Source organism: Taeniopygia guttata, chromosome 1 (genome assembly GCF_048771995.1).
Source record: "Taeniopygia guttata chromosome 1, bTaeGut7.mat, whole genome shotgun sequence".
NCBI classification, from domain to species: Eukaryota; Metazoa; Chordata; class Aves; order Passeriformes; family Estrildidae; genus Taeniopygia; species Taeniopygia guttata.
The window spans coordinates 65,844,674-65,870,115 of record NC_133024.1 but is presented as its reverse complement, the minus strand read 5'-3'; the positions used below and the strand labels follow the sequence as shown (position 1 = coordinate 65,870,115).

Here is a 25,442-nt window from a genome sequence, read left to right as displayed (position 1 = left end):
ACGCAAGGAACAGAGCTGCGGGAATATGATTCAGCTGCAGTTTGGCATCTTAATTATATGCTTGGTGGAAAAAACAATCGCTTTTTCTTCATACCTCCCTGTCATATCAGCTAGCTTATTCTAATCTTCCTAATAACTCCCAAATTCACAATGTCATTAGAGCAAGTTCAGAAAGATCTAAAACCTTTGAAACTGGAATTTGCTGATTCATTGAAACTAAAATATTGGAGAGACTTCAGTTTTCCAGAAAAAGTTGTGAACTAGGGGAAATAAATATCAATAATTTTATTTTGCTGTAGAAATTTTTGGTTTTCCATTTTAATATGATGCTGAAAAAATAATTTTGATGTAATGAGTCAGTCAGTCATTTCACACTCTGCCTTCTGTATTCCTTCACTGGATGAATGCCCACTGCTTCAAATTGGGTCAGTTTACCCTGTTTAACCTGCTGCAATATGACGGACTTATTGAAGCTGGAGATTGATGCTTTTTATTCATTGATGAAAGAAATAAAATGGAGCTGTCAGGACAGAATTCTTGCACTGTAGAGGTTACTCTGTGTCTCGTATTTTAGCTGGGCTGTTGCTTGTGCCACTTTTGTGTGAAACTGTAATTATTCAGTCATTTATCCAGCTCCTCTTTCCTATTTCTGCTAAAAAGAAAAGTGGTACTTGAAGGAGACAGTTGCTTAAAAGGGGGAAAAATTCTAATAAAAGCAGCATCAATTTGGCACAGTCATTCTGAGTATTAGAACCAGCAAACTGTAGCACAGGGAAGTTCTGAAATAGTCTTTTTTCATAGCTCAGCTTAGGACAGTGAAATAGACACTACTTCCAAATTGGTTGTTGGTGAAATGCTTACAGCAAGAGTATTGTAGGAGTAAGCCATGAAAGGCAGAAGCCCTAAATCACACCAGTCAGATCTCACTGTACCCAAGCTGGACTCTTCTGGAGAATAATGTTTCTTCTGTTACTGGTAATTTGGAATAGGTTTGTAGAAACCAGAGGGGGTGAGCACTGGTCTGGATTAGATGCTGATGGTGGCCTGTGGGAGCTTCTTTTGTTGGCTTTTGGTCAAGAAAGAATTTAAATTGTCAAGGAACAATGTAGTTTTTTTGTTAGGCCTCTTTTTTCCCTTTCTCTGTGCTGTGGCCAGGCTCCCAGGCTTCCACTGAAAAAAAAAATTATTTTACCTAAATAATTTGCCTTTTGTTGCAGGGGTTTAGGATTGTGGTGATATCTTTGCTTTTCCTGGTTTATTCCTGTGGCTTGCTATGACATCTGGAGCATTTGGCATGGGTTGTTAAATATATTAGAATTGGCTTTTTGGGTCATAATGCTACAAACATAGAATAACAGAATCATGTGATGGTTTGTGTTGGAAGGAGCTGTAAAGATCATCTAGTTCCAAATCTCCTGCCATGATGTGACATCCCACCCTCAAGGGGGAGGGAACACCCAAGATCATGGATGCTCATGCTTGAAATGGAATGAGAACAATCAGAGGCTGCACAGATTATCTCTATTATTGTGCACATGGGAAGGGACACCTTCTGCCAGATCAGGTTGCTCAAAGCCCTGCCCAGCCTGACCTTGGTCAAAGGAATGGCACATCCACAACTTTTCTGGGCAGCCTGTTCCACTACCTCACCACCTTTGAATTTCTCCTGAATATGTAATCTACATCTTCCCTCTTTCAGGTTAAAGCCATTTCCCCTTGTTTAATGCCCTTGTGAAAAGTCCCTCTCCAGCTTTCCTGCAGGCCCCTTTAAGCACTGGAAGGTGCTATGAAGGGAGCCTTGGCTTCTCCAGGAGGAAGCATATAATAGCCATTATATGTTTGGGGCTAGAGGCTTGCTACAGCATTGCAGACAGCTAAGCTTGGTGATTCCTGTATCTCTTATTTTTTGCTTTGGAGGTGTTCACTTTGAGTGAGTACTCCTGGGAGATATGTTTGTAGGGATGAATTGAGTGTGGAAGACTGAACTACGAAGAGAGTGAGGATTAAGGAAGCGTCAAATGTACATCAGAGCAGCACATTCCCAGTCTGGGAAAGGACCTGGAGGGTCTGGAAGGATCTGTGTGACATTAGCATTTTGTAGACCCAAGATCACACAGAAATGCCTGAGTGAGATATTTGAGTGTCTAGGGGCAAAAAAATTACACTGGGAGGTATACAGAGACAAGGCAGTTAATTGGTATGTGAAAAACATAGAGTAATTTACCAAAATAAACTCTTAACTGTCAGAGAGGAAGGCTTGCTGTGACACAAACACTGGCATTGGACATAAAATAGAAACAGTAGCAATGACAAGCTGCCAGGCAGAGACAGTTTTTTTGTTACATAATAAAGCAGTTCCAGATTTTTAAGTGGCTGGTGCAAACAGCTGAAGATTTTTCTCTGAAGCTCCTTCTTCTGGAACTGCTTCAATGATGATGAGATGGGCTGGACACCTGCTGTAGTTATCTCTTCTGCTCTTCTTGTACAAGTGTAAGAAAATAGTGCATTCTCAGTCCCCACAGTATGTTTCCAGTAAGATTAATTATCTACCCCACTCCTGAATAATTCACTATTGTTTTGTGCAGTAACTATGCAGAAGGTTTGGAAGCACCATCCTAGACCATAGGGCAAAGGTTTGGAAGCACCAGCCCAAAGCGTTTTGTGTCTCAAAATCTTCAAAGACTAGAATACATAGAGAAGACATACATACATACATACACACACACACACACACACACATATATATATATATATGTTTATAAGCAGTGGGTGTCATTTTGGAGTGTGGCCAATGAAAGCACTGCAGTTCTGCACCAGAGGAATGACACTGCTGATGTAAATGCTGAAAAAAAAAGTACATTATTGCAACCGTAGCATAACATGATAGTTCAGATACAGCTAAATACCTGTTCTAAATGAAAAAAGTATTTTGGTTTGTTGACTATGAAAGGGATGGTTTAACTGAAGAATAGTCTGGCAGATATGCAAGTTATTTTTTTTGCTGGCTTGTGTCATCCAGATTGAGAACACAGGACAATATGCAGGGAAAACCAGTCTGCCTACCCAAGGCTGGATATGGCCCATACAGAATGATCTGTTTTGGTGCCAGTTGGCCACCAGCTCTCCAGCCAGGTTTCATGGGGCTCATAGGAGAGCTAGGTGGAGATCAGAGCCTGCAGAATCCCTGCACTCATCTTTGTGTATCCTGTACAGCATGGAAATAATTTTTGGCTACAGCTGGGACAGTTTTTGACCTGTAAAGATTATCAATAGCAAATGGTACTTACCCAACAGCTGAAAAACCAATGTTAAAGTACCCGGAGTTCACCCCACCCAGCTGCAGCTGTCAGTAGCAGGATATTCTGCTACTTTGAGTGAGGCTGTAGTATGGCAAATTACTCCAGTCCCATCGTTTAAAAGTGTCATCATTGTGCTGGTCTTCCAGGCAGTGTTTGCATCAGCTCTGAGACACAGTTTGGCATCTGCTTGGCCTTGCAATACCCAGCTTTCCAGTAACCATTATGAAATGTTTAGCATAAAGATACTTCTTTTAAAGTGGTTTGGCAACATTCCCAGTGATCCCAGAGGGAAGAGCAGCTAAGACTTGTTCTCCAGCTCTGAGGCAGCTGTCCACAGGGCTGACCAGGGTGGAGCTGTATGTACTTTGGCTCTGCACCACAGCTAGCGAGTAAAGCCGTGGACTACGTTGTCCTTGGCTGTCTGCAATCCTTTTGCATAGGACTGTGTAATGTAAAGTGATGGGCCAGCAGCTCCAGGGTTGTGCAGCGGCTCTGTGAGGGCTTGTGATGGCTGGGTGGAGAGGGAGGAGTGCAATGCACGGGCTTTGCTATTAGATGCAGAAGAGCCATCTCCCTTGAAGACTGTAGAATTAAATGCAGGGGATAGCAATCACACTTGAGCTAATTTTAGGATGTGTTCACCAGAGAAACCTACGTTTGAGCTTGCCACCCTACGTTCCTTTTCCAGGTAATGGACAGTAGTGAGCATGGTATCTCTTGTTCTATGACCAAAAAATACAATAATTGTCCCATTTCTGTCTGTGCGGTATAGGTGAACCTGTGGTGACAAACTCAAGTCCGGACTTTTTGTAGACCCACTTTCACCTTTAGTCTAATTAGTGTGGAGAGGTTCAGTAGATGACAGAGGAGGGAGTACTGAGGGGCTAGTTCAAGAATTTGCTTGAGGTGCTTTCAGTTCCTGTGACTGCTCAGAGGATGAGCTCTGACATATAATCTGGATCAAATGCAAATTTTGCCTGAGTCTCCCCTATTTTAGGCATGTGGTATCTCCTGCATGTCTGTAGGGAAGACCTGTGTCACATACTCTTCCCCTGGTTTTCCTGGGCAGGGAGCCAAGTCTTTCTTCTGACCCAGGAAAGCAGCTGATGTTCCCCCCTGCAAGGGTGGTCAGTAGCACCTGTTTGGTCCTATAAATCCAGAGCAGGCAAAGAGCCATGGTGTCCCATGTAAGATGTCGTGGACATTGCATAGCCCTATCTTGCAGCTCTTCTTTTCCCAGTCATCTCCTGCTGACCCACTGTGGCTGCTGGAGGCATTTTGTGTTTTTTTCCAAAATATAAAGAGAGTAGTCCTTATAAAATATTGTTTAAAACATAAAAAGAAAAAAAAAACCCAAACAAATAATAAAAAAAACTTTTAAAATTACAGAGTCTTTTTACCAGTAGTTGGAACTGAATATGCAAATGAAAACATATACTAGATGCCACAGTCTCCTTCTGTCTGGAAACAGATGTCTCTTCTTTAAGAGCCCCATTATTTTCTGCAAGGGTGTTACTGAACCCCACATCAAGTAATAGAATAGGTGTTTACTAGCTATGTGAGGAGAAAATTTAAAAATGTGCATCCAGTCTTAAAAATAACTAAAACCTCATTATTGTAAAACAATATGTAGATGTCTTCCAGTCACCTAAGAAAAAAGCAGCACAAGGAAAGACATACATCAGGTAGTGGGGAAAAAGAGAGTTAAAAAAATTGTTCTTCCAAAATGCTTTTTGTCAGATCTATCAAGAAAACTGAACATGTTGGGCACTGGGATTCATAGACAGGAAAGGTTAATGAGGGTGAGGATTAGATAAATGTTGGTAACTGCAGGTGCAATGAACATAAAATGCTATGAATTTACAGTACTGAAGTCAAGCCAGGCCCATCTGATAGCTTTCTGTGATAATTGATTGTCTGGAAAAAGAAAATACAAACGTAATCAATCTGTATTTTCAGCAAGACCCTTGAAATGGTGGCACATGGAGAGTTACTATTTCAGTGGAGAAAGAGGAGAATGTTCAGCAGCAGTTAGGAAATTGCTAAAGCAAATGTCATAGTGAGTTGTGCTGAAAGTAGAAGCATCAGTCTCAAAGGGCAGTTCACAGCTGAACTTCTTAATGTATTTTAACTCCCATGCCATGGCACAGGTTAGGATTGCACTACTTAGAGCATGAGCTAAAATTGAGGAAACAGTGCCAGTGCAAAGGATAATCAAAATAATAAGCAGATGGAACAGAAAGACTCAATTTTTTTTCTGTAAGAAGAGAACTTGCTGATCACAGCATGACCATCAGATGCGAATATAATCCAACTGTGACAAAGACACATTTGTTTCTAGCCTGTATCAGATGATTTTTCCAGCAGAGATGAGGAATTACCTTACTAGAATATAGCTTATTTACCTGAGCAAGAAGACTAGGAGAGGATATACTTTATGTCTATAAATAGATCAGTGGTAAAAAAAAAGTGAAGGAAAATAACTAACTGTAGGGGAAGTTTTGCTGCAAGAACAAGTGCTTAGACTGAGCATGAGTAAATTCAACCTAAATTTCTGGGGGAAAATAACATTTTTGAAGTGTGATTCTGTAGTCATCTTCTAGAGAGAGTAGTATGAACAAAATACCTAGCCTATGTTAAAGTAAATCTGGATCAGGTTATAAATAGGATTGTGTCATATATTGCCCATAGAAGCACTGGGTTGGATCTGATACCCTTGAGGCTCTTCCTAATTTTATAATCCAGTTTTCCTAACTCTTGGCAGATAGTAGACACAGGATCATAAATATGGAAATGAATTTTTTTTTTCAGTAAGATATTTTTTGTATTTCTGTTAAAATTCCCTGTAAGTCCAATTTTTTCTAACATGGTAATATCACTTATCATTGTCTCCTCTTTACTGTATCATTTAAAAAAGCATATGCGGTGTCTTACTCAGAATGTTTCATGCTTTTTTGTGGCATCCATTGTTGGGTCCACAATGAAAATACCATCTTGTAGGAACTTAGGAAGAGTGACAATTAACAAGACTAACTCCTGGTCTGCAGTAGATTGGGTTTATCAAAGACCTCTGCTTTCATTACTCCTTTTCTCCTGCAGCATAGTTATATCTAAAAAGAGGGATTATGGAGGCAGTACTCTCAGAATAGCAATAACCTCTATATATGTATCTATAAATAAAGTATACACATATATATAAAGTATACCAAATATGCCCAGTAACTCATTTGATAATAAACATCTAATGCATCTTACGTACTTGACTATAAATCGTATCCCAGTATTCTTATTTTATGTTTCAAATTATGTACATAAAAACCCTGATGTTTCTTCAGCATTTCCAACATCTCCGCTTTCTTCTTTCTCAGCAGTATGAGGAAAGTGGGTTTTGACTGCTATAGGTGGAACCTTGCTTTTTTCCCATGTGCTCATTTCTACAGACATTATTTTTCCTCCCAGTAAGGCAGTAAGGACTTGTGTATGTGTTTCTTGCCGAGTATCTTAGCTGTTTTTTAAGAGTGTTCCTGTATAAAAGAGTTTCCGGTGAAAAAGTTCAGTTAATGCAATGCAATTTCTTCTACTTACTTCCCTCCTTCCTGCCTGCCTTTCTTACTCCCTCCCTTCCTTCCTCCCTTCATCTCAGCAAAAACACCTGGCTCTTTAAGCCCTTCATACCCTAATTCAGGCCAACAATTTGCTTTTCATTAGTGTTTGGACAATTAGTTAATTGCTGCACTGCCCCCTGCTCTGCTTTCTCTAGCATCATGGATTGAACCATGATTCCACATAAACTGTATAACCTGTGAATTTTTTAATATCTAAAGTGTAATCCTGATTTAATGTATCTTGTCTTAGACCCATTTTTTCAATATCCTTTGTACTACATACTCACTGAAGGTTGGGGCTCATTTGAGCTACTGAAAGCCTTTGTCTCTAGGATAAAATAGCTGGCCAGCTCTTGCTGCACCATATGGGATCTCTCCAAGTCCAAGATTATTTTCCTATTTGATTTTGATAAAAAATACTAATTTCTGTACTATGGTTCATAGCCTGAAATAGTTTGGGTTGATTTTGGAGAAAGTTAACCTGGAAGCTGCTCTGTAGGAGCACATCTGGTGTAATCTAGCTGTCCATCACCTTCTGGTCCATGGGTTACCGTAGATACTGGGTCCTTAGCTCTGCTTTTTGCTAACGTACATGTAGGTACTGTGTCTGGAAATTCACCGGCTACATATTGTATTAGTGGTACGCTTAATCTCCTTTTCCATCTAACAAGCCTGGAGTATCTGTAAGTCATCTGGTTGCTTACATGAGCTTGGACTGGTCTAAAAATTAAAGAGGGTATTTAAAAAAAAATTGAGGTGCTGGGTTTATGTCTCTTCCTGTCCTTCTGCATTTAAGCCTGAGATGCTGCTGTTCATTCTGTTGTCTGAGGGTGGGGCTGTAACAAACACTGACCTTTTTTACAAAAACCTCTGTGGCTCTGGAAGCGTTTCAATGTATGTCTTCATAGAAATCTGTTGGAATTTTTTGCTCTACCTGCATAACTGTTTGGTCAGTTTACTTAGAACCAAAGCATCTATACAAATTCTTTCCTTTGAACTGCCTTCCTTTAAAGCAGGCAATATTTAAATGACAGGCATCTGTCTCATGATTAGATATTGACCTAATTACCACATTGTACATGGCCTCCTGAAAAGTGCCAAGATACCTGCCCTCCTGGTAACTATGAAACAGAGCAGTACTACTTTCTGGAATTTCTGGACCTTGATAAAGGAAGATGAATGATGCTGCTACAAGATTTGTGATCTCGCATTTCTCCCAAAATATGTTTTCTTTAAATAATTGAAAATACTATTTTATTTTGATACAGTATATTTTACATGCTGCAATATGCTGGCAGAATTACCATGGTTATACAGAAATAAAACCCAACCTTAGACAAATTGCTTAAAAAGTGTACCTGAAGCTCTGAGTTAATTGATAAGTTAAGGTTTCAATGTGTCCTTATATTTTTGTATCTATATTTAAAATAGCTGGGGAGTGAAAAAGTATTTAGTCATATCTGAAATCAGTAGGAATGAAAATAGGTAGATATGCATGCATTTAATTTTTTATAGTCATAGTGCAGTGATGATTCTCATTTATGTATACAAGTGTCTTGTCATCACTGGCTTTATACTTTGTTCTAGAGCAATTTAAAGTTTAGTGTTGCACTTTGATATAGTAGACAAAAGATTAAATTTGTTGGTTTCCCCTTGTGCCCATTCGTTCAACTGCATAATATTTTTTAACAGTGTCAGTGTTAGCCAAAGGGAAAATAATATTTTGTTGGTTTCTTATGTAAAGAAACACCAATATCAAAGAGAGACAACTACTTTATCTCCAAAAGACAATGAGAGCAGCGCACTGTCAGAAAGCAATGAAATATGTTAAGTTGCACTTTAAAAAAGAACAAGTGCTAGGCCCCCAGGAGTGCTCATTGTGCTGCTAAAGTCTAAACTTCAAATGTGCTAAGTATGTTTAAAATTTATCGAGTTGACAGAATATTTATGAATACCTCAGTCTGTTAATGTGATGTTAATTCTGTTTAGGAAGTGTCTAGTACTGTGGTGGTGAGAGCACAGAGGCTGAAACAAGGATTGCTGAAAGAAGAGTAGCTAATTAACATTTTCAGCTATGTATTAACCAGTGCACCTGCTTTCTGTGGGGCTTAGACTAAGCAATCACTCTAACAAGTATCTCATTTTCTTCTACTATACTCTAGTTTCTTTTAAAATTTATTTTATTTCTCTGAGGACTGGATAAAAGCAGCTTTTGGTGTTTCACTGTGATTTTTTCTTCATTGCAACAGCTGAGATTGCAGTACATTGGTAGTAAACCCCCCTATCCTATATTGCTTAGTATAAAAGTATAGGATATGGCTTGAAAAAAGAAACAACTGTAGCTGGTATTTTTATATAAATTTTTAACATTCAGCTTCTTATCAACAACATTTAAACATCTACTCACTGTTACATCATCCAGACAAGTTAGATTATTTGTATACAAACAGGTGAAACAGTTTAATTTCAACAGGTAATCAACAATAGGAAAATTTTGTTTATAAAGCAAGAATTAGATATTTAATTTTAAATACTTTTAGTTTGATGCAGTTATCTGTTCTACAAGAATCCAGCTTTTACTAGAAATAGTGATTCTTATTCTGTTTGCTGGCTACAAGAGTAAAGCAGGAAAACTTTTATGTGTACACTTTTGAGTTAACACTCATCTCTGCAGTAAGGCAATTTTATATCTACCATTAAACATGCGTTTAGAAACAGACATAAAGGGACTTATTCATACCTCAAAAGTGTATTTTCATGGTTTCAGCATGCTTTGGATGAGGTTCTAAATGTATTTCCTAAATCAAAGGAGGTATAAATTGAATCCAGTTCAATCTGTGACTGCAGTATAGTCAAAAGCTTGTAGAAAAAACTGGATAAATACATATAAATCATCCTTGCTGCTGAAGAAATTTAAAGATTCAAAGTTTGTTTCCAGTCTAAAACTGGACTCCCCATTTTGTCTTTCGTCTTTTGATTCATGTTGTTGCTCTAATTTAAAAAACTGGTACCCCAAGAGTTTCACTTCTCCCAATGAATCATTTTCCTGCCCTTTCCTTGCACTGGAATTCCTCTTTCCTCTTCTGAATTTTGATTGGAATAGGTACTCTTTATCTTCTTGGTGGCTGCTGAGGAGTGTAGCGATTCCTCAAAATAAATATGTCTGACTAAAGTCTGTTTCCTCCAGTGACTATATTCCCACTGACAAGATGTGAGTTTGCTGAGTAACCAGCTTGAATTCCTCCTATAATTTCCCAGATCTTCCTTTCATAGCCTGGCTTAGTGGAAGCAATAACATTTAGGAAGAATTACAGCTAGTAATAGCCATTGTATTAATTAAAGCTTGTCAGTTAGCCCTGTGGTTCACAGTGCTGGTGCAAAGACAGAGAGACCACTGAGATATCCAGACCACAAATTATGAGTCATTCAGTTCTGCTTGACTTGTCCATCTGCAGGGTTCTATGATTAATCTTGTCAGACTTTAAGGGATTGGTGCTGGTGTAAAACTTCTGGAGTGAAAAAGTTTTACTTAAATCCTTTTGGTTTTCCTGAATCCTTTCAGAATTTCAATTCATTCTTATATATTGTTCAAGAGTATATGTCCTTCTCACTGTCAGAACTTCATGCATTCACAAGGCTACTTCTTAAGAAGCCACTAGGACGAAAGAAGTGGCACACATAATAAATGTGTATCATTTGAGAAGCCTAGAATATCCTGTCTTGCCTCCAGTTGCCAGTCCAAAAGACACAGGCTTTTCAGAGGTCATGTGTTGTTCAGATATCTTGATAGTCCAGAACATCCCAAAAGGGATGGCTCTGGGATGGTTTTGTTTGAGCAACTGAATCTTAGGTCACACATGGACATTAACTCTTCTGACTCCTAATGCCATTTGTCAGGGTCAGGAGCTGCTTTCTTCTGACCCTGGGGTGGGATTCAGTGGCTGGAGGACAGGTACCTGCTGTCATTTATGTTGTGAAGTTCCTATAATTGCACTGGCTCACAAGCTTGACAGAGATCTGCAGGTGACCCATACTCTTTTGTAGCGGCAGGTTCTCTGTAGGATCTGAGTTGGCACAAAAGCTACTCCAAAAGTTAACTTACTGTACAGTTTCAGTGACTTTGCAATTGAGCATTCCTTTTAAAAGTGTATAATTGGAATCACACACTTCAGTCGTTTCTGTTACATGTGCCCAAGCCAGAGCATCTCAGGAAGGTTACACACAATTTAATAAGCCTCTAGTGGTTGCTTTTTATCAAGTGTGCATAGAAACACAGCTGGATCTGACAGAAACAGTTGCAGACTGACTGGAAAAAGAAGGAAGAATTGCATATTGACATCTAGTCAAATTGTAATCTAAACAGTTGTCTGAAAATTGAAAAGTGGTACCTTCAATTTATATTGCTTATCCTGATGTGCTGCTTTCTGCATCCATCTAGAGGGTTGAATAGGACATTCCATCTTATTCCATAGCCTGTTGTCATTGATGCATAGTTCTCATCTCAGAATAGTTAAATTTAGTGACCAAGCTTATAGCAGAGTAAACACAGGTTATAATGTAAGTGACTGAACTAGATTTGGGCATGAACAATCAAAATTTTTGATTTTAAAAGAATTTTGCAGCAATTGCTTCTAGCAAGTCTCCTTCATTCTGGTTTTCATTTACCTATATTATAGCACAAAACTCTGTTCTAATATATTGGTTCCATATATGGTGACTGAATTTGCAATTCCTGTGAAAACTATGTTGAGCTGAATGCCTTCATATTACTCATTGGTTCCCTCCACTGATGGAGACTCTTCCATTTCCTTTACTTGTTGATGTCCATTGGTTGTTTCTTTCTCACAGAGGAACTCAACATAGGAAAAGCTATCCACCATCACATTTATCTGAAATTATATTCTGAAGCCATATGATGTACCTGGGCACTGCAGTATTGGTCTGTTGTGAAGCTGATTAAGGATCTTTCATTTTATATTTGCAACCATGGAATTGATATCTTTGAGTGTGGAAAAGAAAGAGGGTCTAGTTTACCTTCTAGAAACATTTATTGTAATACACGTTAAATAATTCTGTAGCAGTTGCTTAATACCTTCTCCCAGATGGAACTACCTTTCTCCTGCTCTAGCCTCTTTGAAGTGACGACTCTTGTGAATAAATTGGATGAGAACCCCATGATATGCTCTGGAGACCACCTATTCTTGTAGTTCACTCTTCTGCTGAGCTGACACTGTTCATGCACTTAAATGTGCTGAGCTTGGTAATTGCACCTTTCACCCACTCTAGTTTCTGAGTCACCACATTAAGTCTCCCAGGAGAACCATGTGCTCATTTTGTATGGTGAGATGACTGACTTGCTTTGGTTTTGCAATAACATAACCTCTACTGCTTCTGGAGGGGCTAACAAAGTGCAAGTGAAGTGACCATGCTGGAACATCATCCCCAATGTGGCTACCTATGCCAACCTTTTTGAATGCTGCTGAGGTCAGGTTTTGTCCTGATCTCCACTCCCATTCCTGTACCTTCTTTAAAAACTTGGTTAAAAGCTTAATCATATCTGCAAACACTGATAGAGAATCCTGGGGAAGAATAAAACTCGCAAAAGATTGCAGTTTACGTGAACTTGCAGAGCAAGGAGCTTCTTATTAATTTTTCTCATTCATCTTTCTAAGGTCATTAATCTACTCCTAAATATTTTTCTCTTTAATGTGCCAATTGACCTGTTCATCAGTTCACTTAGACGTGAACAGCTCCCAAAGTTATGGCTTATATTTGTATAATTCACTCTATCAGTGGTGTTTGAGCCTGACTGTAGGTTAATGCATTACCCATTCGTGAAATTACATGGATTTGATCAGCCTCTGATAAATGTTTCCATGCTTGACTGATATGAATATTGCATAAAGCTAGAGCACAGTGAAATTCTGGGGCAGTAGATGCTTCTAGAATGGTATTGCTGCCCTGCAAATGTAGGGGGAACTTCTTCTCATCCTTGCCCTTACAAAAAAATCCCAAAGACAGCAAATGCTAAATCTGTTCTACCAGACTGGCATTTTTTCCTACAACAGGTGTGGTTTATGGTGTAACAGAATTAATTGCTCAAAATCCAACCATTACCTAGTAAATCCTGCTGTCTGCTTTTATGATAGGCCAGATTGGAGCATCAGAAATGCCTCATCTTCTTGCAGTTATTTGTTACTCCAGTAAGCTTTTTTCTGTGGTTTGGGGATATTTTTATTGCTTCTGTGGTTGATGGTCTGGACTCAAACACTTTGCCATACTCTTGTATGTCTAATTTCTTTTGAGACTGATGAGGGAAAAGTGTCTACCTATTCATCTCTAGTTGAACTTCTGGAGCTTTTAGGCCAGCACATTCATGCACCTCTGTCAGCCTTTCCCAACTCTATGAACACAGACTTTCCAAATCCAGTATCATTTGATGTTTTTGTAATAATAGCATGACAGGGATTTCTTTCTGTTTGGTCCTTCTGTCTTTTGGGAGCCTTAAGTCACACTCAAAGTGTTCCAGTACCTATCCAGAAGCAGTTGGGTCAATTTATTTTTAATCTACTGATATGGCCAGGATAAGATTCAGGGTTAATTATTAACACCAGAGCATCAGAGCATCTATTCTGGGTTCTTTAAATGCAGGGATGATGGTAATAAGTAACCTAGTTTCTGTATCCTATAATATTCCTGCCAAACTGTAGGCTTTCTTCCAAGCTGGGTTTTTGGTTTAGTTTTTAGTTAGATTATGTCCAGCAAGCTAAAATATTTTTGTCACTTCCTTATCTGTCAGGTACACATATGGATGATAGACTTTAGTCTTATTTGTGTTTGCCTCTTTCTCTTGCTAAGAAAATTTTTCTTTCTAATACACTATCTTGTTTGTTTAGCTTCGGCTAACTGCTCAGATTTTCAAAGCAATTTTCTTCACGTGCTTCCAGTAAACCATCAGAAGTATGTTATTCTCCCTATGAGAAGCCTGGCTTAGCAAATTTAGAGGGGTATGTTGAGGGGCCAAATATCAACAGCTGAATATTTGGCTTCCCTATATGCATCTACCAGAAAATCAGGTGATGCATCAAACATGCTTGACATAAGGCACTTCTTCCAGAATTTTTACCCTTAAGGGTATTGGAGACATTTGCTTTTTATGTTTATTTAGTTATTTTGATTCTGCATATAATCAAAAGTAGTTTCTTTTTTTTAAGACTAATGTCACTAAAGATAATGTGTGCTACTTTGGTTGGCCTCCTCACTATTGCTTTGGAGGGCAATAATCTCCTTTGGCTTCTGCCTTAGCACAAGGAAGAGTCATGAATCCTGGGGCTTTGGCTTCTAATGCTGTGTTCTGTAGTTTGAGAGCTTCTGTGGGCAGTCCTCTTCTTCCTACTCGGCTGGTTTTTACTCTTTCCATCCAGTTTGTACAAACCTCCGTGAAACCACAGGTTTGAAGTCTTAATGGATGCCTTCTCCTTGATAGTACTATTACAAAGACTGGGAGTTTGAAGTTTTAGCATTCATTTACTCTCAGTGATCTGACTGGGCATTGCTTTATCACTTTTATATATTCTATCAATGTTTTTGATATATCATTTTAAGTGAGTTTTATGAGACTTTTATATGCTTAACATTTTTGCTCACTGCTGATTCTAGCATCATTCTTTCCAACCAGAATGTGGCTTAAAATCCACTACTGTTCCATTTGTTTTCCTGGCTAAAGATGTATTCAGTTGTTGTAACTGTTACCATTATGAGTTTCTCCGAAGTCATGGTGCTTTTTTTTAATCCTTCTTGTTCATATGTCTGACAAATATCAGCTCCTGCAAAGTGCTGTTGTCTTGGTTTGTACTGTTTACTTCAGCTTGGGCAGTTCTGTGTGCTTGCTTTTCTGGATTACAACTAAGTTCTTCATGTGTTTTTCCCTTGTATCTATATTTTGTGTACTTGAGTATGATCATGATGGTTGGAGCCTGGCCTGTCTTCCAAGAGGTTCGTGTTTTGGTAGAGGACTTTACAGGTCATTCTCAGTACTGGAGCTTTTGTATGTTTATGTATCTCCAGCTGGCCCAAAGCAATTTTGATGGCAATGATTTTATCTTGGTCTTCCCCTAAATACTGCCTGAGATTCCCCTAAATACTGTCCCAGATTTCAAGTCTTTTATCAGTGACTATTTTAGTTCACTCCAGTACTGCACAATTGTCTCTAAGTCACTCAAGAGTACTGCTTTGTACTTTTATCTTCTTTTTGTACTCTGTTTAAGAATCTCTCATATCTTTAATATTCACATGGGTCACAACATTCCTTGAAGTATTTTGGTGCAGTTCCGTAATTAAGCTTTTCTGTCAGAGGTAAAGGAAAATGATTAAACACATCAAGTGTCTCAGAAGCACTTGTCAGAAATAAAGCTGTTTTTATCTTGTCTCCCATTGCTTCACAAAGTCAAATGCTGCTTAATTCTTTTCCAGATGACCTTTATATTTTCAGAGACTGTTTGCATCTCATGAGACTTGAAATTGCTTTCCCAGCCCACTTGTCTCTTGGTGCTTTAGTTTATTTGAACAGGATGTCAACTTCAGTGGTTGTGCCAGCCTGTGATGAGTGGAGTGCAACCGGCAATTTTTCATCTCACTTACTCGTCTGGGCATTAAAAATGGCTTGAGTGAGTTGTGGCCCAGAGGTGTCCCTGCCTGCACTGCATGAGGAGTGCTTCAGATGCAGGTGATGGCAAAAATGGGGTGAGAGGAGTCCCTGCCAAAGGGTGAGTCCTGTGTTTGCACAGCCTCCGATGGTGCTGGTGGAGTTTGCAGAGTGCCCTGTGCAGTCCAGCTGCCTTCTCTCTGGCTTCCATGCCACAGGGTGCTGGCCCAGTGGGTGGCCTTTCAAAGCAAGGTGAGCCTGAGAGAGGTTTAACTCAGGGCTTGTTCCATGACATCTTGGCTTTCTGTACTTCAAAGGAAAAGTTTCCTGCAGCAGCCACCTGACACAGTCGGATCAAGGGGTTTTTGTTTCTTTCCATCATGCTGTGGTCACTGTGTCTCCCTGCTGCATATCTAACTCTGATAATGTTCATTGTGGCTGTGCATACAGTGTATGAAAGTAAAATCCTTCCAAGACTTTCATCTGCTCTAAAATTCAATAGCAAAGTGTAACAATAACTCTTACTGGCTTTCTTATCTTTCAGGTTTATTTTTTTCCCCTTCTGCTAATATTTTTGGAGTACCTGCAATGCATCCTGATGCCTGTGGCTTAGCTTCATGCTTCCAGGCTGCCTTCTCTCTTTTATTCTCATGCTAGCGAAACTCTATTTTGTTTATGATGAGGAAAAATGGTGTTCTATCTAGCCACTGTGCCTTCAGAAAAATATGTAATGCTTTTTTGGTTTTTTTTTTTTTTTTTGTAGAGGTGAGTATCACATTAAACAGAGGCACTTATTCTGGAGTTAATACACTGGTCTACAACTTGGGGTATCTCATTTAATTTGTCTTTTTCTGTGCATATTTTAATATCTCTGTTTCCAGATCTTAAAATAGAGTGGTATTGCTTTGTGCCTAATGTGTAGCTGCCATAAATTCATTCATGTTCATGTTACAGTGACCATCACAGTGTAAAAAACAATTGGCTAATGGTTATTGAGCAAGGAACTGGAACAAAGGGTGTAGTTCAGATGTGTGATCAATACTTAGAGCTGTGATTCTAGCAAATTTTACATGGAGTGGTTGTAGACTGAAAATAGTTTGCTTGGTGTTCTATGTACCATTTACATAGCCTAATTCTATTACAAGGTTGTTGAGATTGGTCAAAAATACTAAATTAATTGAAGTTATCATCTGTGGTAATGTTTGCTAATAGATTGTAAAAATAAAACTGGAACACTACATATTTGGGAAGGAGTAATTGGGGAAAAACAGAGTAACTATATAACTATTATATATAAAATCCTGTGCTTTATATATGAAGAAGTTATTTTACTAGTTTTGAAATATGGGAAAAAACCATAAGCAATTTCTACATACCTGTATCTGTTACTCAGTATTAAGAATATAGTTTGATTATGAAAGAGAATATTTGCCCAAAGACTGTGTGGGTAAAACTGACTTAGGATCTAAGGGTGAAACTTATATTTAATGTGTCATTCTTTTGTTGTAGCTTTTGAAGAAAATACCTATTTTTGATGATATGGGTGAAAAAACACATTTTTCTGTTCCAGGTACAAGGCCTATTGTGACTAATACATAGCAGGTTCCCCCATGTCATTCAAATATTTATTTCCATTTTGGAAGGGCTTTTGATGTGGAACTGAATAATTATATTTTTGTTGGAAGTATGTTGTCCCAGTTTCTACTAATCAAAACCTCTTTGTACACCTTTTCCAATTAACTCTTCTCTTTGTATTGCTAAATCATAGAATCGTAGAATCATTTAACTTGGGAAAAATCATCCTCTCTGGGCAGCCTGTGGCAAGGCTTGACAGCTCTTCCTTTCAGTGACAAAATTTTTCCCACTATCCAATCTAAACCTGCCCTGGTGCAACTTGAGACCATTTCCTATTGTCCTGTCGTTTGCTACATGGGAGAAGAGACTGACCCCCACCTGGCTACACCCTCGTTTTAGGTGGTTGTAACAAAATATAAAGTTCTCCCTGTCCCTCAGTTTCTCCAGGCTAAACAGGTCCTTCAGTTGCTCCTCATCAGACTTGTGCTCCAGATGCTCTGCAAGCTCCCTTGCCCTTCTGGGGACACGCTCCAACACCTCAGTGTCCTTTCTTGTAGTGAGGGGACCAGAACTGTAACACAGGATTGGAGGTGTCACCTCACCAGTGCCAAGTACAGTAACACTTTCCAATTCAGTTTCATTAATATGCAAATAGACAGTTAAAACAAGATAATTCATCTGAGCATGGAAAACAAGGTGTTAGTGCAATTTATTTGTGAATGAATGGTGTTATTACTGGTTAGGAAAACACAGAACTTAAAATTGAGAAAACTCATTCTGGAGGAATGAACATAAATTATGGAATTGTGATGTTCCAATTAAAATTCTTGATTTGCTCTTGTGAAAGCTGTGTATCATGATAGATATAGGTACTGAGAACCTGCAGAATAATCCATATCAGTGCCAGATTCAGGAAGATCTTAATGATCCTGGAACTTAGAGGAGTAGTCAGGCAAACAAATGTCTTAATTTTACGGCATTGTCTTCACATAGTGATTCAGACTGTATAGGTTTGTCCTGCCATAGAGTGGACAACACAGTAGGACTTTGTCAGATTATGAAGCTTGTGTTGAATTACTTCTGCTGTCACTGCAGGACTTTGGTAGGACATAGCCCTTGCTATGACACTGCAGGTTTTTTTTCTGCCTTGGAAATGTGTTTGACCCTTCCCAGGCTATTCAGGTCTCCATTTCTGCATGGAAATGGCAGGTGTGACCTGAATCTTTATTATTCTGGGGTGGCAACTAGTTGCCTGTATTAAGACAGCTGGTGGAGCCAGAAATCTCCACTGGCTATTGGGGCAGCTTGGGCTCACACGTGGACAGTGGAGTATAAGGTGTCGTCAGCTCAAAAGGAATCCTACCCTGGAAAGAGGATTCATTTGCCTGAAGATAGCTATGGGTGCAAATTATCATTTGATGTGTTCTGTAGTACCTCAGGTGTCTCTGTGGAAATAAGAGATGTGATTTAGGGTCTATTGGGAGACTCACAGCTTTCTGAAACCGGCTGGATTTTGGGCTGGAAGTCCAGTTTGCTCTGAAGTCTCTAAACTGTATTAACCATCTAATTTTAGTCAAATGAATTATGTTCCAAATTTCCATATAGGCTCTCTGCTTTGTCACTGGCTTCTTCCATCTTTATTTCTATGCAGTTTTGGACTGTTTCATTAATCTTCATCTGCAGGGGACTTTAATGCACTGTTTTATACATTTAGCATTCTTTTAATGGAAATAATATAATTCTGCTTCATGCACACTGCAGAGGGCAGACATTTAAGTGAGCTTCTTCTTGCCACCTTTCATCTGCCTATAGAATATGTCCCGTCTAAACTGAGTAATAGGTTTTGTCTGTCATTGGAGAGAGATGGACTCACAAAGAGTGACTCACACTTCATATCTTAGACAGCAGTCTTCTCATTTTCTGTAGAGGCAGACCAGGGGACTTAGAAAGTAAAAGTTGAGTGAGATGATCCCACATTGCTACACTTCATCTTTTTTCATTGCAGTGAGAGAGTAAACAGCACCTCGTTATGCTTGTAGAGGGATAATCTGTAGAATTCTCTTTCTTCTTTCTTCATGGTAGATCCAAAGCTACTAAAATGCTGGAAGATCTCTCTCCACTGATGAGAAACAAGGAGGGCAGAGTTCTGGGTGCTGCAGTCCTCAAGGTGTTCTGTTGCTGGGTAGCATACTTGCAAATTAAGATGACATAGATGAAATTACATGTTTGAGAATATACATGGTGGTATCTTAACATTTGAGATGGTAAACTGGAGATGAGTCACGTCCAACAGAGGAAAAATACACGACCCCTTTATAAGAGAAAATTAGGGTGTGCAAATTTGAGTTGCAAGTGGTGACAAATTTGTTCCCAATGGCATTTTAAAAATCATGTTTTAAGTGTTGGGTGTTGATCCTGATCTGTAATGTCTTTTGTTCTTTCCTGAGCATAACCGAGCTTCAATGTGAAGTAAAGTCTGTACTTAGGTCAGCTCTCATTTTTGGCATGAGATTTTGAAGTTGTTACTATAGTTTCTCACAAGCGTCAAAACCCATTGTATTAATATGGGCAGATGGTCAGGCTCCATCATGTTTATTGGAGCTATTGATGTATTATAAATGAGAGCATCTACACTGAAGTCTGCATCTCAAAATTTGATTTAGATACATGCACATAGGTGTGGACTGTGATTCACAGTTTCTGAGATTCTTTTCTTTGGCTTTTGGTGACCACTCTGAAAGAGTGTGGCTCTAGTCTCCTGTAGGGCCTGTGTCAGATCTGTGCAGATGTTTCGTATATCCCACGATGACTCAAAGGCAGCAGGTTTCTGTATGGGGGCTGCTGAATTGAGCCTTGATCATTGATCTTGCCTTTAGTTGTGCTTTACTTCCAGTGGTTTTTCTCTCAGCAATGATAATTAAAATTCTGCTAGAGCAGTAAAATGGTAGAATTTGCTGTTTTCCTGAGTAATTACAATGTTGATGTCAAAAATTATATTCCTAGTAATGCTGACAACTGGAAGTGATTGTAGTTCAAAGCTTAAATGGTTAAGAGTGTATGAAAATAGAACTCTGAACAGCAGCTATCAATAAATTAATGATAAAATTTGCCAACATGCCAACTGCATGGAGTGGAATTATCAGGGTTTCTATATTATTTATATTTCAGGGAAGGCTAAAAATGCATGTGATATTTTGATACATGTTCATTTGATCTGCAGCTCTGTATGGCGAGGGTGGAGGTTCATGTCATCACAGCACATATGAATGAATACTGAGTGATGAGTCTCAAAATACAAATATAAACTGTTAGTAGAATTATTAGGTAGGTTTTTATTCTAATGAGTGGATCTCAGAATTACAGAATCACAGGATGTGACAGGCAAGAAGGGATCACAGTGGTTCATCAGGTCCAGCCTCCCCGCTCAAGCAGGATCATGTTGGATCCCGTTACACAAATATTCAGAGAACAGAATTTTTCAAGACAGTTTTGAATATCTCCAGTGAGAGAAACTCTGCAACCCCTCTGGGTAGCCTATTCCAGTCCTTGGTGATCTGTACAGTAAAAAAGTTCTTCCTTGTATTCAGGTGGAACTTCCTGTGCATCAGTTTCTGTCTGTTGTCCTATTGTTCAGCAGTCAGCACTGCTGAGCAGAGCCTGGGTTCATTCTCTTGGCACTCTTCCTTTAGATACTCAAAGACAGTGGTGAGGTCCCATCTCTCGTGGCTGAATAAGCCCAGTTCCCTCAGCCTTTCCTTGTAAGAGAGATGCTCCAGTCCCCCAGGCATCCTTGCTCTTCTCCCCTGGACCTGCTTCAGGAGCTCCATGTCTTTCTTGTCCTGAGGAGCCCAGAACAGGACAGAGAATTCCATATGTGCCTTACCAGGGCAGAGTAAAGGGGCAGGATCACCTTCCCTGACCGGCTGGTAGTGCTTTTCCATCCTCATCCGTCCAAGGACACCAATGCCCTTCTTGGCCACAAGGGCACTGCTGGCTCAGGGGCAGCTTTTTGTCCACCAGGACCCCCAGGTCCTTCTGTGCAGAGCTGCTTTCCAGCAGATTTTCCCCAGCATGTCCTGACACATCGGGTTATTTGGTGCAGGACCCTGTATTTGCCTTTTTGGAACTTCAGGCAGTTCTTATCTGCATCACTTCAGCCTCTTAAGTCCTTCTGGAGGGTTGCACAGAATTCTCTTGTACTAGCCACTCTCCCACCTTTGTGTTGTCAAATCTCATATTTTTACCTTTTTATCAATGACCTAGAAAAAAAAAAAAAGACAATTTCTACTATTGTATAGATTACAAAAGATTGAATATGGATTCACAGAACAGTCAACATTCTTTGATAAGCTAGCTTCAAAGAAAAGATATGTTTTAGATGGTGAAGGGCTCTGGAGAGATGGTTGTTTAGATGTGCATATGCTCACACTGTAATTCTGTGGCCACATGAGCAGAAATAGTATGGTAAATTGTCTCTGATTTTACTGCTGGCAAGACTGCCACTGGCATATTATGTTAAATTCTGCTTCTGCAGTTGAAAGATAGATGATGACAAATTGGAAGAGAATCAGAGGAGAGCAGTGAGAGTGGTTAAAGAGCTTGAAGGTAACGCCTGAAGATAATGCAAGGCTTCAGGAACTTAATATTTAGCTTTTAAAGGGAACATCAAGAGACTCTTATAAGTGACTCTATAAGATCTCAGGAAAGAAATTTGGTACAAAATATGTTCTTACAGTAAAAGATAAAATTATTCTAAGACGACTGCTTAAATTCTGATGCTAGGTGTAAATAGTACGTTTTATTAACTGGAATTATTGGAACAATTTTTTCAGGTCCTGTGGCAATTTTTTTTTTCACCGGACTTTCTAAAGCCCAGATAGGTAGTTGTATATTCCTGTGTTGTGTGTTCTGATTCAAAAAGCATTAAGTTCAAAGGTGTTTCTTTGTTTTATATCTTTTCAGAGTTTTGGGCAGTTTTTAAAGGTTCTTTTTTTATATATGCATGAATCTGCAGATAAAGTGGTATTCCTATAATGAAAACTTTTTTTGGAACATGTTTGGGTAAATGCATTTTCATTTTTGTAAATATTTGCAGTATGTCTGAACTCAATAATATAAGTTAATAAAGCCAGAAGTGTGTTCAGTGCTTGTAATAGTATCATATGGAAAACAGAGATGCTCTTTTCCCAATCAACTAGCAATTTCTGGTTGATACATGGTATTAATGTGGTATTAATAAGTAATTTAAGTATTGTAAACTATTGATGAATTAATAAGACTGAGTCCCAGTTCTTGAGAATACTTGTGTTACTTAAAATGGATTTTTGGGTCCATTAATTACAGCCTTTCTTTTCAACAGGCCCATGCTAAGGTCTGGCATCTCTACAATGACCATTTCCGTCCAGCTCAAAAAGGAAAAGTGTCCATTGCCCTTAGCTCCCACTGGATTAAACCCCAGCATATGACTGAAAAGAACATAAAAGAATGCCAAAAATCCCTTGATTTTGTGCTTGGCTGGTTTGCGAAGCCCATATTTATTGATGGTGACTATCCAGAGAGCATGAGGAGCAACCTCTCATCTCTGTTGCCTGAATTCAGTGAGGCTGAGAAGAAGTATGTCAAGGGAACAGCAGACTTTTTTGCTCTTTCTTTTGGAGCTACCCTGAGTTTCCAGCTTTTGGACTCCCACATGAAATTCCAGCAGTTGGAATCAATAAGCCTCAGGCAGCTCCTTTACTGGATAAACAGTGAATACAACAACCCCCAAATATTCATTGTGGAGAACAGCTGGTTTGTTTCTGGTACCACCAAGAAAGATGATGCCAAATATATTTACTATCTCAAAAAGTTCATTATGGAAACTTTAAAAGGTAGGACTTACTTTGTATTAATACATGGTTGAAAAAATTATAATGCAATATAGCCTACAGAGGTGTGTTAAGGCACCAGGCTGAAAACTGATTTTAGTCTGTAGCATTCATCTTGGCACTTATGAAATGAGATTTCAAATACCTTTCCTGGGTTTGTTCTTTCCTTGAAAAACTCTCATATCTGCAGATGGTGCTTGGTGAGCTTGATACTGCTGTCCTTGAGGTCAGTAGGAAAATTTCTCCTATCTTTGGTAGGAGGAAGTGCAAGACATGTAAACTATATTCTCAGTGGCCTTAGGAGAATTTACTATCTTATAAATTAATAGCTGCTTTCCTTATCTGAATGCATATGTACAAAACATAAGAATATATATATGGGAAGATAAATACTATGCAATAGGAATGTCCCTGAAAAAACCCATAAGACCAAAATAGTACAGTAAGGGAACTTCACCACCGTAGATGAGACTTATTTGCTGTTTTCCCGTTTCCTTCTGGCAAAACATTATTTCAATCCTAGTAGTCGCCGATAAGTTGTTGAGGTTCCCATTTCCACTTTCGTTGTCTTTTAATTTCTAAATTTACAATTTATCAAGTGGTTTACTTGTCTACAGTTTACTGTTCTTGGTTTAAAGAGTATTATTTTTTCTATTAGTTCAGATGAAATAGATGTTCTCTTACATTGCCATTTTCATATGGTGAATGAGAAAAACTTGGCTTCATTTTATTCTCAGCAGTAATGAAGATGCAGAGGACTCCCAATTTGGTTTCATCTGCTATTCTAGAAACCTAATTATTGCAAGTAAATTAAAAGGTGAATAAATACCTGAGCAAAGCATTAACTTACTATTGCAAGTATGGTATCACTAGTTTGCATAAAGTCAGATGAAGAGCTCATCTTCATGAAGGGGTCATAGTCCAGTTACCCCCATTTCTGCCTAGATTTTAAATTGCTGGAAATACATACATGGATCTGTCTTTTACTCACAGCTGGCTGGAAGCAATCTCAATTTACAAAGTGTCTTTCCATTTATTGTATCACTCAATAAATAATAATAACGGCAACAACAGTATTAAAGACTTGTCATAAAACACTGGCATTTGCCTAAACCTTTTATAGAAAAAAAAAAAAAAACAAAAAAGAAAGCAGAGGCAGGCTGGGTCTGCAGGAGGGACTTTGGTATCATTAAAACAGAAAGTATTGCACCCAAATCTTCTGTTGTTAGAATCTGCAAAATCCAATGTAAATACCAAAGTTCTCTCTGCAATACCTTGGGGAATTTAGTTGAGAAAGATCCAAAAATGGCTTTATACTGGCTGTGAGCAGAGTTGTTGGACAGCATTAAAAACCAAATATAAAGTCACAAGCTTTCTCTCTGAGACATGCAGATACGCCTATCCAGTGTAATAAAGCATTGTAATATGAAGATTTTTGAGGTATTTACCATGAAAATCACTCCAGTGGTGAAGGGACAGTAAATGACACTGGAGCTGTAGCACTGAGAAGCAAGGATGATTAATTTAGACACGGGGTCGCATTACTGGGATTTTGCTACTTGCTAGATCTTGCCAGTATCTGTGCCTGGTTGTATGTATGCACTGGTTCAGACAGATCTGCTTATTTCTGTATCTACTTAAACATGTAAGTGCAGCCTAGTTGGAGCAAACCTAGAGTAAAAAAGAGTGTGTGTTGGAGGCTGGTGTCCACACTGTATGTATTCCTGAAGCCCATTTCTGGATTGATTTCAGCCCAAAGGAACCCAGGCCATGCATTCTGAGTCCACTGTGTGAACTGAAGCATAATGAGGGAGATTAGCTCAAAAGTGTGCTCCTGATTTCCCTTGAAGTGCTGATGTAGGTGTTAATTCTGCTACTGCATGCTGTAGACAAGCTCTGTACATTTTTTTTTCCTTTGGGAAAGAATATTTATTTGGGATTTACAGCCCTGTTTTTTTTTTTTTTTTGGTTTGGTTTTTTTTGTTTGTTTGTTTGGTTTTTTTTTTGTTTTTTTTTTGTTTTTTTTCCTTCCAGCCACCATTTAGGGTTGATTAGAGTGAATAGATCTGTAATATAAAGTTGTTAAATACTAATTAGAGCCATTAATTGGTTGGAGGTGTCTTCTCCCATGTGTGGGGATCTTATTCTGGGGTCATATTCACTTCTCAGTCTCTGGTGAAACAAACAAATGGATTGTGCCTTGTAAAGCAGAGCATATTGCTTGGAAGGGCTCCTCTGGGTCATGTTGACTGGTGGAGATCAGGTCATTGTTTGGGGAGTTACCAGGTCTGAATTCAGAGTCTTAAGCAGAAAAGGAATAGTCAGGCCCATGACAGGTAGGACCAAGCTATTGTCAAGTATATCCAGAAGTGAAATATAGATCTTGGGCACCTTCCAGATGGAAGCATGGGCTGAGGGCTTCGCACGTGTCCCCTTCAGACACTGGGGTTGG

The 25,442-nt window shown here is 38.9% G+C and overlaps 1 protein-coding gene across 2 annotated transcripts in view; it reads left to right on the top strand.

The window, feature by feature from the left end:
- KL (klotho) overlaps positions 1-25,442 on the top strand; it is a 48,003-nt gene that overhangs the window by 8,970 nt on the left and 13,591 nt on the right. For both annotated transcript variants that reach the window (XM_002193728.6, XM_072930089.1), the window contains one exon: positions 22,483-22,993. In XM_002193728.6, the coding sequence (XP_002193764.5) occupies positions 22,483-22,993 (511 nt within the window). The remainder of the gene's footprint in view (positions 1-22,482; positions 22,994-25,442) is intronic.